This window comes from Catharus ustulatus, chromosome 16, assembly GCF_009819885.2.
Source record: "Catharus ustulatus isolate bCatUst1 chromosome 16, bCatUst1.pri.v2, whole genome shotgun sequence".
Classification (NCBI taxonomy): Eukaryota; Metazoa; Chordata; class Aves; order Passeriformes; family Turdidae; genus Catharus; species Catharus ustulatus.
This window is the reverse complement of record NC_046236.1, coordinates 1,398,700-1,413,341: the sequence shown is the minus strand read 5'-3', so window position 1 is coordinate 1,413,341 and position 14,642 is coordinate 1,398,700. Positions and strand designations below refer to the sequence as shown.

The following is a 14,642-nucleotide window of genomic DNA, read 5'->3' as shown; positions in this document are numbered from 1 at the left end:
GTGCCAGACTCCTTGGACACTGAGGACAATTCTTGTGCAGGAAGGGAGAGTTCTGGGTGAAAATCACCCTCTGTGTCTCCAGAGCTTGGGCTTGGGTCAGTGGCTCTGGGCTGCAGAGGAACTGGGCAGCTGATTGTTTGAGAGCAGGAGGATGGTAAAAGTGTTAGACAGGCAGCTTCATCCACAGACTGGGGTTTGCCTGGCCATTATTGTAATTCATCATTCACAGGGGGCTTTCATGCTGGAGGTTTTTTGACAGGATCATGGGGCTGAAAGGAGAGATTTCCCTTCTGTTTATCCTTAGCAGCATTAATCATCTGTCCTGAGGAAACTCCTGTGCCTTGCTGGCTCTGGAGAAGGCATTTTCCTAATGAGAGTTTTCCCCTTCAGGGCAAGGAGGTGATTGAGCACTACCTGAAGGAGCTGATCTCCCAAGGGATCACATTCATCCCGCGCTGGAGCCCTCCCGCGGCCAAGGATGAGCGAGCCCCGGCTGTGGGACGGGCCCCTGGTGACATCCTGCTGGATTCTGGGGCTGCTGGCACCAGCAGGGAGCCGGCTGTGAGCCCCTGCCCTGCCCCAGAGGCTGCCAGCCCTGACGGTAGGCATTGCCCAGGCAGCAGCACCCAGTCAGTAGCACTGACCAAGGAGCTTATTCTCATTTCTCTTGGTATCAGGTTTTTCATCTGGAGTGTGGGGGAGGAGGATGGAGAGCTACTTTCTTTTTTCAAGAAAAATAAACAATGGAGCTTTTTTCTCTAAAACTAAAAAACTGTGCAGGCAGTATGCTTTGAGGCTTGGAAGAAAATTAGTTTTGATCAGCCCTCTAAGGTATGTTATACTGTAAAATGGAGAAGGTGTCTTCAGTATGCTGGAATTAAATATTTCATCTGTTCCAAAATTAATATTCTTGGGGACAGGTTTGGATAGGTTTTGGCCCTGTATCAAGCCAGGACAAACTTGAGGAATGTCTCCAAGTGCATCCTTCCCACAAAATGCCTGAATCAAACTTTATCTTTTCGTGTGCTAGCCTGATGATATCTTCTAGACTAAATAAAATACTTCTCTGGCATCCTGAGAAGGAAAGGCAGCACTTGTTTTGCTGAGTGTAACTAGGGAAAAAGCTTGGAATTTGAAAATATCAGTAGCTCTGCTCTCACCTGACATTGTCTGGGAGCTTTTCTGGAAAAAGATGGGAATCCACAGAGAAGCTGATTAGGAGAAATGTTTGAGATTAATGTTGACCTCAGAGTGGTAGGTCCCATCTAGCAGAAGAGGAGAGCAGCCTTTTTTTTTCTGCCCATATTCCTGTTCAGGACAGGATTAACTTCCCTGGGCCTGTTCCCCAGGGGTTCCATGGGATGTCTCACTTCCAAATGCAGTGCCTGTGTTATCCTCTGGGTGTCCAGGCCTCCCTTTGTAGGTGATGGCATCTACTGAGAACCTTGTGCCTGACAAAGAACCAGGTGTCCCCATCCCTGCTCCCTGTGCCTTCCACCCTAGCTGCTGCCTGGGCTGCTCCTGCTGGCTGCCCCATCCTGCTGGCTGCCAGCTGCCAGTTGTGGGTGACACATCCCTGTGTCCCTCAGTGCTGGCAGTCACCAACCCCTTGTCCTTTGTCTCTGAGCTGGAGGAGCCTTGAGCTACTTGGTGTGCACAGGACTTCTCCTCCTGCCAAAAGTCTCCCTGGCTGTCAGAAATGTGCTGTTGTTCTCCCTTTGTCTCTGGTGTCCCTGGGCAGAATAATGGCTTGGTTTTCCAGCAAGCCTCTTGTCACTGCAGTTGTGTGTGAGATTTAGGACACGTGGAGATGGAAGTGGCCAGCTTGGAGTGGTTGGTGAGCTGAGTGCCAGAGCTCATGATAGATCTTTTAAAGCTCCTGCTGCAGCAATTCAGGGCTGAATGGAGTACTGGTGTTCCCAGAGACAGGTGGAGTGATCCAGCTGTCATACAGAACATGCTGCCTGTGCCCCAGTCACCAGGAGAGTGTCCCTCCTACCCTCAAGCTGCTGGAATGAGGCTTCTGAGCAAATCCCCTGTAAATCATAGGGAACCCAATAACTGCTCACCTCCTCCTGGCTGTGCCAGTGTGCTCTGAGTTGTTGTTTCCTCCCTCCAGCTGACAAACTGGACGCTGATTACATCGAGCGCTACCTGGGCCAGCTCAGCCCGATGCAGGAGAGCTGCCTGATCCGCCTGCGCCAGTGGCTCCAGGAGACTCACAAGGGAAAGGTGGGTAGGGCAGGCACAGAGGAGTGTCTGAGGGGGATCCCCAGCTGGGGTGGGAAACCCTGCATGCACAAACACACTGGGGAATGAGAGGCTGGAGTTCTGGAGATACCATGGGAAGGAAGCAGCGGGTCCTGCTCGATGTTGAGCTGAACGTGAGTCAGCCCTGGCAGCCCAAAGGGTCACCATGTCCTGTGGGCACTGTCCTGCTCTGCTCTGTGCCAGAGTGGCCTCACCTCTACTCCTGGACACCACAATGTCAAAAGGATCTAAAGCTGCCAGGAAGTGTCCAAAGGAGGGACATGAGGATGGGGAAGGGAAAAGGGGAAGCCATAGGAGGAGAGGCTGAGGGCACTTGGTTTGTTCAGCTGGAGGAGATGGAGCACAGAGCTCACCTGGGCTGTAGCTCCTCCTGAGGGGCAGCTCCAATCTGTGCTCCCTGTGATGGGGACAGGGATCAGCAGGAGCTGTGCCCAGGGAGGTTTAGGTTGGATCTCAGGGAAAGGTTCTTCCCCAGAGGGTACTGGGCACTGCCCAGGCTCCCCAGGGAATGGGCACAGCCCTGGGGCTACCAGAGCTCCGGGAGTGTCTGGACAGAGCTGCCAGGGATGCGCAGGGTGGGATTGTTGTGGTGTCTGTGCAGGAACAGGAGTTGGACTGGATGATCCTTGTGGGTCCCTTCCCACTCAAGGAAATTCTGTGGTTCTGATTTTTCCCTGAGAAAAGAGCACAGGGACTGAGGGACAGGTGTGTCTCTGCTCTGATGGAATGTCCAGAAGCTAACTGGGCTCCTTTTGGTTAAAGGAAAGTCTCTGTCAGAACCAGCTATGTGGGTGGCTGCTATGTGGTTAGGAAAAAAAAAGGGTCTAGAGCAGCTTGAATGCCTCAAGAGAGGTTTAAACTCCAGATTTCCTGATGGAGAGGGATTAGGAGGGAATGAAAGAAGGACCAAGGATAGCACCTTGAGAGTAATTGGGTGGGCTTAGTAGACACGGGGTGCTCGGAAGAGGAGCAAGTGATCCCCTGGAAGGAAAGAACAGCTGGATGTGGTTTCACAGTAAAAGCTTCCTGACTTAGAAGGAATCAGCTCAGTCAGTCAGGATTAGTTAGGTGAGGTACTTGAATTCCTGGGTTTGGGAAGATTTTCATTCTTTTCTTTACCTGACCTTTCCAAAATAAATTGCTGCTTACAAGGAGCTTTGCCAGTCCTGCATGCTGTGCTGTATGTCTCAGAACTGAGGCATATCTCTCTGAGTACAAGGAACTTGAACATGATTCAGAATGCTAATTTTCCCTTGGAAAAGTGAATGGTGAATCATGTCTGTAGAAATAAAATGTAACAAAGATTTAGTGCTATTGTTCTGCTGCTGTTGAACTCCTGAAGTTCCTTGTGTGTGAGCAGGCATGTGGGGTTTTGTTGGTACCCAGGAATGTGGATGGGGGAAACAGCTCCCAGAAAACCTCAGTCTGAAAAGAATGGGAGATATTGGGGCAGTGTCAGAGGCTCCCAGCAGCTGATAAGCTCCAGACACCAACAGTACTGTTGAATTGTAAGAGCTGATAAATTCCCACTACTTAATATCTGCCAAAGCTGGCCAAGGCCACTGGTGTACAGTGGCATCAGCAGCAGGTTGGATAACTTGCACCAAGAAGGGTGTGGCTGCTGGAGGGCAGGTAAAGCCTACAGGAATATATGTATGATATAGAAGTATATGGTGTGTGGGTGTGTATATGTGTGTATATATGTACACCTGATGTAACCAAGGGCCCCTTGAAGGGCTGGTGGCACCTCCCTGGCAGCTACTCTCATGTCACTGTGACACTCTGCCCTGAGGAAAGGAGCTGGGACTGGGCTCTCAGCCAGCCAGGGGGAACTGAGTGAGCTGTGGGAACTGGAAACAGCTTCACCAAGAAAAAGGGCTCTGCTGGAAACTGCTTCTGATCTGTGTCTGCTGATTCAGCCTCTGCTCAGATTCAGGCACTGGACAGGCAGTGGGACCAGTCCCAGGTATAACTCTGAGACAGAGGACAGGAGGCTTTGCATGGAGACCTGAACAGTGAAATAGTGTGGGTTCCATTGGGGTAGAAGAGATCTCCCTAGTGGGTCCTGGAAGGACATCCCAAAGACAGGGAGACTTTGTGCCTGGGTGACCTGCAAGGGTCCTGCTTTCAGCTGCAGCAGGCACCACCTGAACCTTTAGGTTGAGAAGTATCAACCCACAGGTTGGTTTTCCTCTGTCCATGTGGAGAAGGAAAAAGTGAGAGAGTATGAGCAAAATGTGGAACAGCTGCCCCTTGGGTACTTGGAGCTGGGCAGGGAGTGGCAGCCTTGTCCCCTGTGCTGGGAGCCTTGGGAAGGTGCAACTGAATCCTGAGCTCCAGGGACAGCAGGAGCTGCCTTGGGTCTTTGGGTGGCCTTGGTGAGCCCTGTCCCCAGGAGGACCTGGGCACACAGGAAGGGAGGTGCTGGCTACTGAGACTTCATCTTAAACCCTCTGACTGCCTGGCTTGCTTTTCCTGACTCCCTGACAGAGGCCAAAATCAGGAGCTTATCCTGCAAGGCTGGGGTTTTCCCTGGAGAGGCTCTTACCTTGCTGTGACAATCTGTTCTTTTAATTCAGAGCAGGGATGGCCTTATTCCTCTGCTAGAAATTATCAAGAAATAGATCTCCTATTTCTTGGAAAATGGCCCTTCTTTATTTTTATTCTCTGTCCTATTTCAACTGTCCTTCCGTGTTTCTTCCAAAGCAGACATTACCTTTACAATCAGATATTTTGTTGCTTTAAAATCTGAGGAGTTGAAGGAACAACTGCAAATGGTGTTAAATTGCAGCAACTTGAAGCTCTGTTCAAGGCTTTGCACCATGCAGGAGAGTGCAGCAGTTCCACCAGTGAATACAAAAGCAGGCTGAAGTTAAACCTTCGTTTTCTTGCATGTGGGAGTTGGTGCTTTGGTTGGACAAGGATAAAAGACTGATTCCACTGCGGAATTTAGGTCTTTTTGGAGCTTCCTGCCTTTGGTCCAAACAGAAGTGCTGGATTTGCTTCTTGCCTGCAGCTCTGCGCAGGGGAGGTTTGAAACATGAGAAGTATCGAACCTTCCACCAGCCATCCCCTGTCCTGCAGAGATCCAGGGGTGTTGTGGGTGTCTGGGGAGTGATGGGTGCCCCTGAAAAGCTGGAACACAAACCTGAATAATCTGATGAACAGTCTGCTGCCTTTAAACTTGCTGTGATACTGAATTCCTCTAAATACTCCCAAGATCATCTTTGGGAAGGCTGCTCTCTCCTTTTCAGGACACACTGATGCAGTATTAGAACCAGTGTTAATCTCCTTCCTGCTCCTAAGGTGCTTTAGGATTGGTTTAGGCTGCTTGAACCCTGCCTTTTCTTTAGGTGAGTCAATTCTTACCATCTCTTGCTTGTGAGTCTGAGATTGCTCCCTCCTGACACAGCTGCCAGCCTTGCTTTCCACCCAGCTTTGTGTTTCCCTGAGCATGACAGTGGACAAACAAAGGAGCTTTGACTCCTGAACATGGGGGTTTGTGCTGGCAGTGCTTGGGTTGTGCTAGCATGATATGGGTGCTCTGGAAGAGATCATCCCTACTCCTCGGAGCTGGAGTTTTTTTATGGAAACTTGCAGACAATGAAACCAAGCACTTTTGGGGAAGTTGGAGTGAGGAACTGGGAATCCAGCAGCACATGCAGCTTTAATCCAGTTGGATTTGCAGCTGACAGGCTCCTAGTCAGATTTGGCACTTCTGTGGAATCCGTCAGGTTTATTGTTAGTTCCTGCTACTTGGCATTCCTGGCAAGTTTTCTTTGATTCTTCAGATAAAGAGAACATGGCTCATTTGGAAGTAGGTTGGAATATTCTGCATTCTGCAGACTTGCTTTGGAAAGCTTTTGTGCCTGTGATGTTAGGATTACTGCTGGTGCTGGGGTGAGTGATTGGGAAGGGATGTGTTGTAGTTTCGGTTGCTTTGGACCAAGGGTCATTGTGGTGTGATGGGGCAGGGAAGCCTTTGGATGCACTCAGCAGCTTTCCTGTTCAAACACCAGCAACAGGGCCTGGAATTGGTACTGGTGGCATCATTGAGACTGCACAGCTGTGATTCCTCTCCAGTGCCTGCTGTGGTCCATATGTTACCTGTGGCTGTTTATTACCTGTTACCATCCTGTGCTCATTTGCCCCAGGCAGTGAACTTGCAGCTCCCTGACTTTCACACAGTTATTTTGGAGGGTCCTTGTGGATAACCAGCCAAGGGAGACATCAGCCAGCCTGGAATTTGCTGGGGCTCCTAGGAATTGCACTGGAGAAGTGAGCTGGTCCCTTCTTTTGTGCTCCTGGCACCCTCTGCTGCTTCCAACTGTGTTAACTACAGAGACAGGGAGGCAGAAGGGAAGTTTAATGTTTGCTGTCTTACTTCTAAGAGATTAAAAAATGGTGTAGACTGTGCAGCCTCCTCTGCAGGCTAAATGGAACATTCCAGTCCTGCTCCTGGGCCTTTCTCTTCTGGCAGATCCCCAAGGATGAGCACATCCTGCGTTTCCTGCGTGCCCGCGACTTCAACATCGACAAAGCGCGGGAGATGCTGTGCCAGTCGCTGGCCTGGCGCAAGCAGTACCAGGTGGATTTCATCCTGCAGTCCTGGAGACCCCCAGCCCTGCTGCAGGAGTACTACACCGGGGGCTGGCACTACCAGGACAAAGGTGAGGAGCTGCCCCTGGTTCCTGGCTCGTTGAAGAAAGTGTGTTTTCATTTTTAAAGCAGCTCAGTGCCTGTGAGTAGCCGCTCTGCTTCCCTGGAATTGTATTTCCTCTGTACAGATCAGGCAGGTCAGTCAGTGCAAAGCAATTTCTGTGTAAATGTTGCTTTTGGCAGGGATTTTTATCCTTTTCAAATATTTAATGTGGCTTTTAAAAATGGTGTGAGAGTGATAGCCTGGGAGACTGAAGTGCTGCTCTCTCTAAACCCTTTGTTTTGTTTTGAAGATGGGCGACCACTCTACATCCTGCGCCTTGGCCAGATGGACACCAAGGGTTTGGTGAAGGCCCTGGGAGAGGAGTCCCTGCTGAGACATGTGAGTTGTGTCTTTGTGTGTCAGCTGTTCCCCTCGGGGTGCTGGGGAGTCTTGTCATGGTGCATCAGGGATCCTGGAATGGTTTGGGTGGGAAGGTACCTTGAAAACACCCCCACTATCCCAGGCTGCTGCAAGCCCCATCCAACCTGGCCTTGGACACTGCCAGGGATCCAGGGGCAGCCCCAGCTTCTCTGGGCACCCTGTGCCAGGACCTGCCCACCCTCCCAGGGAACAATTCCTTCCCAATATCCCATCTAACCCTGCCTTCTTTCTGTATTTTTAAAAATAAGATCTCCAGGCCATCCTGGTTACTCAGCCATACTGGGGTTAATCCCTGTCTGTGCTGTCTTTGATTCCAGGTTCTGTCCATTAATGAGGAAGGACAGAAGAGATGTGAGGAAAACACCAACATCTTTGGCCGCCCCATCACGTCAGTATAATTGGTTTTCCTGAGTCCTTGCAGACTCTCCCTGCCATGGTGAAGGAAGCTGCTGTGCTTTGGGGTGATGTCCTTAGGGCTACAGTGCAGGCAGCAGTGTGTGTTATGGGCTGTATGGGGACCACAGATAAATATATATAGAAATTTATTTGTTAGACTTAAATGCAGACAAATCCTGCAGTTTCATTGGAAAGCAAGTATTGATCCTTCCTTACATCATTTTCACATTGCATCTCAGAGTAAATTAATCTTCCTGTCTTGGTGGTTTTCATCCACATCTTTGAAATTCTAGGGGTTTTTTAATACAGGAGCTTGTCTGCCAGATTCCACCTTCATTTAAAATGCATTTTTGTATTATTTTTAGCAATAGGCCTGTATACCTTCACCTTCTCCCAGAGTGACAGATGTTCTTGTCCTTGGGGGTGGGTGGTGCCTCTGTTACCTGGAGCTCTCCTGGATTCAGGTGTCTGCTGCCCAAGTGGGGATGTGCTTTTATTGGAACTGCTCATGTCCCTTGTTAGCTTCCCTGGATCCTGCATGGGCTGTGGGGTTACTGTGGATCCTAAACTGACCCACCACACTCTAAAGTTCTGACTGCTCTTCTTCTGCCTGATTATTTTAGATCCTGGACATGCCTGGTGGATTTGGAAGGGCTCAATATGAGGCATCTCTGGCGGCCTGGGGTGAAGGCCCTGCTCAGGATCATTGAGGTGGTGGAGGACAACTACCCTGAGACCCTGGGGAGGCTCCTGATCGTGAGAGCACCACGGGTCTTCCCTGTGCTCTGGACCCTGGTGGGTGAGACCTGGGCTCTGCAGGAATATAGCTACATCAGCAGAGGCAGGGGGGAAAAGCTCCAGGCAACTTGTGGTGAGCTCCTGAAGAGGCCACAGCAGAGGCAGGTCATGGGGTGCCTGTAGCTCACTGGGTTCTGGTGACTGCCACCCAGCAGGACAGGATAAGAAACCCGAGTCAGAATTCCCCATTCCACCCAAACTTGGTGGACTTTCATACAGATGGGAAAAGGCTTTTAATCTCATGAACACTGAAGGGTAATAGGTAGTAAATAATAAATCTGGTTCTGCCTGATGCCTGCTGACTGCTCTGGCAATGTGAATGTGGTTGTTACATTTCTTGTGATGTTTGTAGGTGAGGTGGTGACTGCAGACCTCCTTTACATGAAGCAGAAAGTGTTGTGAGATGATGATAGAGAGAGAGGAGTGAGAGAACATTTTCTGTTTGTTATCCCTCTCTTTGGGAAGTGCCTCAGAGCTGTGAAACTGCACACTGCTGAGACGTTCCAGACTAGAGCCCAAAGCATCATGGAGAGATGGCTCAGACGGTGTCTCCAGCTGCCCTCAGTGACAGCCATGTCTTGTGTGCCCTTTGTCTTTCAGGTCAGTCCCTTTATCAATGAGAATACCCGGCAGAAGTTCCTCATCTACAGTGGCAATAACTACCAGGGCTCAGGAGGGCTGGTGGACTATGTGGACAAGGAAGTGATCCCAGACTTCCTGGGAGGAGACTGCATGGTAGGTTTTCTTTCCTCTTGTGCAAGTGCAGTCTGGAACTGATTCCCTCTTCCTCACCACCCTGGCCTTCCACTGCCTTGTGGAAGCCTCTGTGCTGGCCAGCCTCCCCCTGCTCTGGGCACAGGGCAGTTCATCTGGGCACAGGGGCTGTCCACTGCAGTGGTGGTGCTGCCCTGGGGATCCTGGAGCAGGGTCAGAGCTCTCTACAGGGAGCTCACAAAAACCTTGGGAGTTCCAGTGAACTCAGAGCCACTGTGCAATTCTGGCTCAGCTGAGGGGTCAGCTGTGTCTGACAGCCAGCAAGTGTTCCTGGTTCAGTGCTGGAACATGCTAACCCCTCCTGTTGGTCTGTCTGGCCGTTGCAGTGCACTGTTTCAGAAGGGGGACTCGTCCCCAAGTCCCTTTACCAGACCGAGGATGAGCTGGAGAATTCGGATCACATCCGGCTGTGGACAGAAACCATCTACCACTCTGCAAGTGTCCTCAAAGGAGCCCCACACGAGGTACAGGGCACAGCTTGAGCTGCTGGGCTGGGACAGTGACATGTCCCCTCTGCTGAGGCTGACTGGAGCAGCCAAGGGATCCCACAGAGGGAGCAGGGAGGGCTCAGCAGCAGCTGCTGTTGCTGGAAGGGAACAGCTGGAAGTGTGGGAGTTAAGAACAGCAGTTTGAGCAGCAGTGTCTATGATCTCTGGTATGGCCTGATCTTCTGTAAAGTCCAGTCTCTTCCTCCTCCCCCTCCTCCTGAGAGAAGTAAAGGCCACTCGCTTTCCCTTCTGATGGTTCAGCTCCCATTCCCAATGGCATAGCTGGGACAGTAATGGGGGTGATAAAGGAAAGTGTGTGCTGGGCACTGCTTGATGGGAGTCACCAGGAAACAGGATATCCCAAAGGGGAGCAGTTAAGTGTCAAATCAGTCTTCTGGCCTCTCTGATGGGAGTGACTCTGATTGTGGCTCTTTGCTGTGTCCTGCTTTGTGCCTCAGTTCCACTGAGGTTTTCCTAGAACAAGTAACTCATTTACAAGCCATTCTGATGTGGGTAGAAGAGGTAAAAACCCCTGAGTGGGTGTACTCAGGTGGTAGGGCTGGGAGGGGAATCGTGTGTATCCCCCTCAGAAATCAAGACCATCAGCCAGCTGAAGGACTGTGCGGCCAAGTGTGTTTGCCCCAGAGTGGGGAGGAGCACACTGCTGCCACCTGAGCACTGACCCTCCCAGGGGCTTGTTCTGTTCCTTTCTTAGATACTTGTGGAGATCCTTGAAGGGGAATCTGTCATCACCTGGGACTTTGACATCCTGAAGGGAGATGTGGTGTTCAGCCTCTTTCACTCCAAACGAGCTCCTGAGCCAAGTCACAAGGAAGCCACATCACCAAGTCCCTCTGCTGCAGGGGACAATGTGCAGCTCATCGACAAGAGCTGGGTGCTGGGGGTGGATTACAGCCGGGTGGAGTCTCCTCTGGTCTGCAGGGAAGGAGAGAGCATCCAGGTCAGACAGGTTTGGGTCCTGCCTCGGGTTCAGAGTCCTGCAGACTCCAAAGTAATTGGCTGGTAGGGAGGGAATTGATGGTGTGGGAAATCAGAAATGGGGGCTGTGGTCATTCCCAGCAACAGCAAAGGGGGGCTCTGTCCCACCTGCAGAGCTGCCTCCAGATCTGGGAACCTAAAGCAAAAGCACATGGAGCTGCTGGAGAGAGCCAGAGGAAGCCACAGAGATTCTCTGAGAGTTGGAACCAGGCTGTGAGAGCTGCAGGTGTTCACCTGGAGAAGAGAAGGCTCCAGAGACACCTCAGAGCCCTTTTCAGGGCCTAAAGGGGCTCCAGGAGAGCTGGAGAGGGATTGGGGACAAGGGATGGAGGGACAGGACACAGGGAATGGCTTCCCACTGCCAGAGGACAGGGATGGATGGGATCTTGGGAAGGAATTGTTCCCTGGGAGGGTGGGCAGGCCCTGGCACAGGGTGCCCAGAGAAGCTGTGGCTGCCCCTGGATCCCTGGAAGTGTCCAAGACCAGGTTGGACAGAGCTTGGACAGCCTGGGAAAGTGGAAGGGAATGGAATGGGATGAGCTTTAAGGTCCATTTCCACCCAAACCATTCTGTGATCATTTTCTGGATACCCTGGGAAACCCTAACTTAGAATGAGTCGTTGGAAAGAGACTCCAAACTAAAATTCTAATGGAAAGTAAGCTAAATAAGCTCTTTTTTTTCCCTACTGGTACTACAGGACTGTGTCTCAAGCAGGTGAATGACACACCTGTGCTGGGTCATTCACCCATTCCCCAAGACACCCATGGTCCCCTGTTGTCCCTCCCTCTCTGCAGGGGTCCCATGTCACACGCTGGCCTGGCTTTTACATCCTGCAGTGGAGGATGCACGGGCCCCTGCCCTGCTCCAGCTCCAGCCTCCCACGTGTGGATGATGTCCTGGCCTCCCTGCAGGGCTCCAGCCACAAGTGCAAGCTCATCTACTACTACGAGGTGCTGGCCTCCAAGGACTTCAGGTAGGGCATTTACAAGGGGTTTACTACAAATTGTACTGAATGTGAGTGAAACACTTGGATATCAGAGGTTCCCACGGGGGCTGTGTTTCACTGACAAGTGATGGACACAAAATTGGTGATATTGGTAGCATTTTGTGCAACCAGTCTCTGGTGCTGTAGGTATTTAAAAGTTCCCTTGACTCTGTGTCCACCAGTGGAATTTGTGCTTTGGTTCTTGCTTGCAGTTGCCTGAAGAGGAGGAGGTTTTTGACTCGGGAGGGTTTTTATCTTAGCTGGGAATATTTTGAGAAGTTGCTTTTGGAGTAATTTAAATATCAGCTGGGCTATTTCCCAGATGGTTTTGTTTGGCACTTGAGAAGGACAAGCACTTCTGAACAGGTGTACAGCCAGCCTTGGCAGGGTGTGCCTGGCCTCCTCCTTCAATGCCAGCAGCACTTCTCCATCTCTTGTTGGTCTGAGCTCTATGTGAGTCCTTGGCCCTTCCCTAGAGCTGGAGGAGGCATTGGGCAGTGGTGAGCTTGAGATGTGACCTGACCAGGTCCTGTGGGTCAGAGCAGCAGAAATGCCTCACTCCAGTCATGCTTGTTCCTTGGGGCTCTTCCTGAGCCCAGCCTGCTTTTGGCAGCAGGAGCTGGAGATGCTGAGTTGGGACTCTGGTGTGCAGCAGCCTGGAGCCCTTGGGTTCACAAGACTGCATTTGAAGTGCTCTGGAGCTTTCCTTTCTCCTCAGGGCCAGCTCCCAGAGGTTCCAGCTGCGTCCCCTTCCCCAGAACAATAGTCAGAGACAAGGAATTATATCTGTAGCTGGGAAAAAAATGTCTCTGACTGATGAATTTTTCATCATGACACAGAGATTCTTAGAGAGCAGGTGGGGAATAATGGGCCAAAAAGCACTTGTGCAAGTGCTGGAGAGGGGGAGCTGGTCTGTGGGAGGAATAGTTATCCCTTCATTGCTGCCTTCCTAAGAGCGCATCTGTTCTGTCCCATCCCAGGGGATCCATGTCGAGCCTGGAATCCTGCAACAGTGGCTTTTCCCAGCTGAGTGGAGTCACCACATCTTCCAGCCAGTCCCAGAGCAGCTCTCACCTCTCCAGATAGCAGAGCCAAAGCTACAGCAGCAGGGGGACCCAGGGGCTGCTCCAGCCCCAAACCAAAGAGCTCCAGGGCTGAGCCGTGGGGCAGTCACAGCCATTTGGACACAGAGAGGCCTCTGGGAGCTGCTTCAGCCACAACAACTGAAATTCTAAGGGCAGGTTTAGGAGTTTTGGGTCAGCTGCCTGCTTCTCAGCTGCCTCCTTCACCACCTGTGGATTTTGGGTGCCTGTGAGTTTGCAGGAATCCATTCCACTCCACTGCAAAGGGCTCTTCCCATCACTCCTTTTCCCACAGAGGAGGCTGATGTTGCCTTACTTGTTGGACCTTTAGATAATTCCTGGGTGGCAGAACCAGGGGAATGTCCTGGGTGCCCACAGGGTACTGGTTCCACCCTGGACAGCCAGCCCCACTGGGCAGGGCAGGACCTTGGAAGGAACTGCCAGCACCTGGGTACAGGTAGGACAGTTCAGAAATCACTTCCAGGCCAAACCAAAAACCTCTTCTGGTCTGGCAGGATGCTCTGGGAAATGTATTGGATTTTTTTAACCCTGCTGAGAAAAAAAATCAATTTTTTTTAAGAGATTCCAGGCATTGAATCTGCCTGCAGTGAGTGGCATCTTCCAAACTATTGTTTCTTTTTACTCAGGTTTACAGCAATAATGAGTAGGTCTGTCCCATTCCCAAGTGGATGGGAACTGAATCCAGTCCTAAAGGGCTAAGAAAAGCAATATTTGATTTCCTGAAGGCACAAGGTTTTCTGGCAGTATTACAGAACTTGCTTCTTTTAAACATGAGCTCACTTGAAATCTTTCAGAGAGGCATGTATGTATGTAAGCACTTACTGAAGCCTATTTATTCTATACTAGCTTATTTTAAATTAATTTTTAACTTATTTATAATGTCAGAAATTACTATTTATTAAATACAGGCACCTTTTTTTAATGGGATGAACTTTGATTTAGAAAGGAATAACATTGTCTTTAATCCCAAGCAGTCTTTCTGCTTGGGTCCTGATCTTTGTGATCACTGGATGTTCTTGCAAAAGGGCTGCATTGGAGTAAGGGCTGTGTCACCTTCCTTGCAAGGAAAGGTGAGAGTCTAGTGCTTTTTTAGGCTGTTTTTTAGGATTAAGAAAAAAGGATTGAGTTCAGGAGCTGTCATGAAGATGCACTGTCTTCCTACACACCAAAAATGCCATGTTTGTCCCTAATCTCTGCTCCTGTAGTAAGGTTGGGGAGCAAAGTTATCCATGTTCTTGTCCAGGCAGAAAAAAAATGAGAGAGGGTGTCAAATATTCACCAAGTTTTCATTCAGGAATCTGTGAAGTCGATCCTTCCCACCCTGCTTTTTTTAATCACTGGTTTCAAAGCACCAGGCTCTGCCAACAGAGAAAAGAGCCAAAATATTTGGGACAATGGGAGATAAAGAATTTGACGTGGTTTTGAGTTGTTTGGTGGCTTTTTTTTAAGGATTGGAGCCAAGGGAATCACTGTGCACCTTGCATCTCTCCCTGTGAAGAGGTAATTTGGATATGTAGAGCTCAGGGAAGTTCTGATTTCCAGTTCTCAGTTGTTCTACAGACTTTAATGTTTCTCCCAGACAAGTAAAACTTCTGTCTCTGGCATTTCAACATAGCTGGAGTCTGATAAAGAGGGACAAATACCACCTTTTCTCTGGAAAGTCAAGAATTCTGGAAGCAAAAGTTCATGTGTGTATCCCTCATGGAAAATCCTTGACTGAGAATAAAATCTGATTCTAGAAACAG

At 50.3% G+C, this 14,642-nt stretch overlaps 1 protein-coding gene across 2 annotated transcripts in view; it reads left to right on the top strand.

Annotated features, from left to right (window-relative positions):
- Positions 1-14,642, top strand: part of SEC14L5 (SEC14 like lipid binding 5) — a 36,682-nt gene extending 22,040 nt beyond the window's left edge. For both annotated transcript variants that reach the window (XM_033073687.2, XM_033073688.2), the window contains exons 7-17: positions 391-601; positions 2,120-2,232; positions 6,752-6,941; positions 7,224-7,312; positions 7,672-7,742; positions 8,374-8,545; positions 9,149-9,283; positions 9,649-9,786; positions 10,526-10,771; positions 11,604-11,782; positions 12,775-14,642. In XM_033073687.2, the coding sequence (XP_032929578.1) occupies positions 391-601; positions 2,120-2,232; positions 6,752-6,941; positions 7,224-7,312; positions 7,672-7,742; positions 8,374-8,545; positions 9,149-9,283; positions 9,649-9,786; positions 10,526-10,771; positions 11,604-11,782; positions 12,775-12,880 (1,650 nt within the window). In that variant the 3' untranslated portion in view covers positions 12,881-14,642. The remainder of the gene's footprint in view (positions 1-390; positions 602-2,119; positions 2,233-6,751; positions 6,942-7,223; positions 7,313-7,671; positions 7,743-8,373; positions 8,546-9,148; positions 9,284-9,648; positions 9,787-10,525; positions 10,772-11,603; positions 11,783-12,774) is intronic.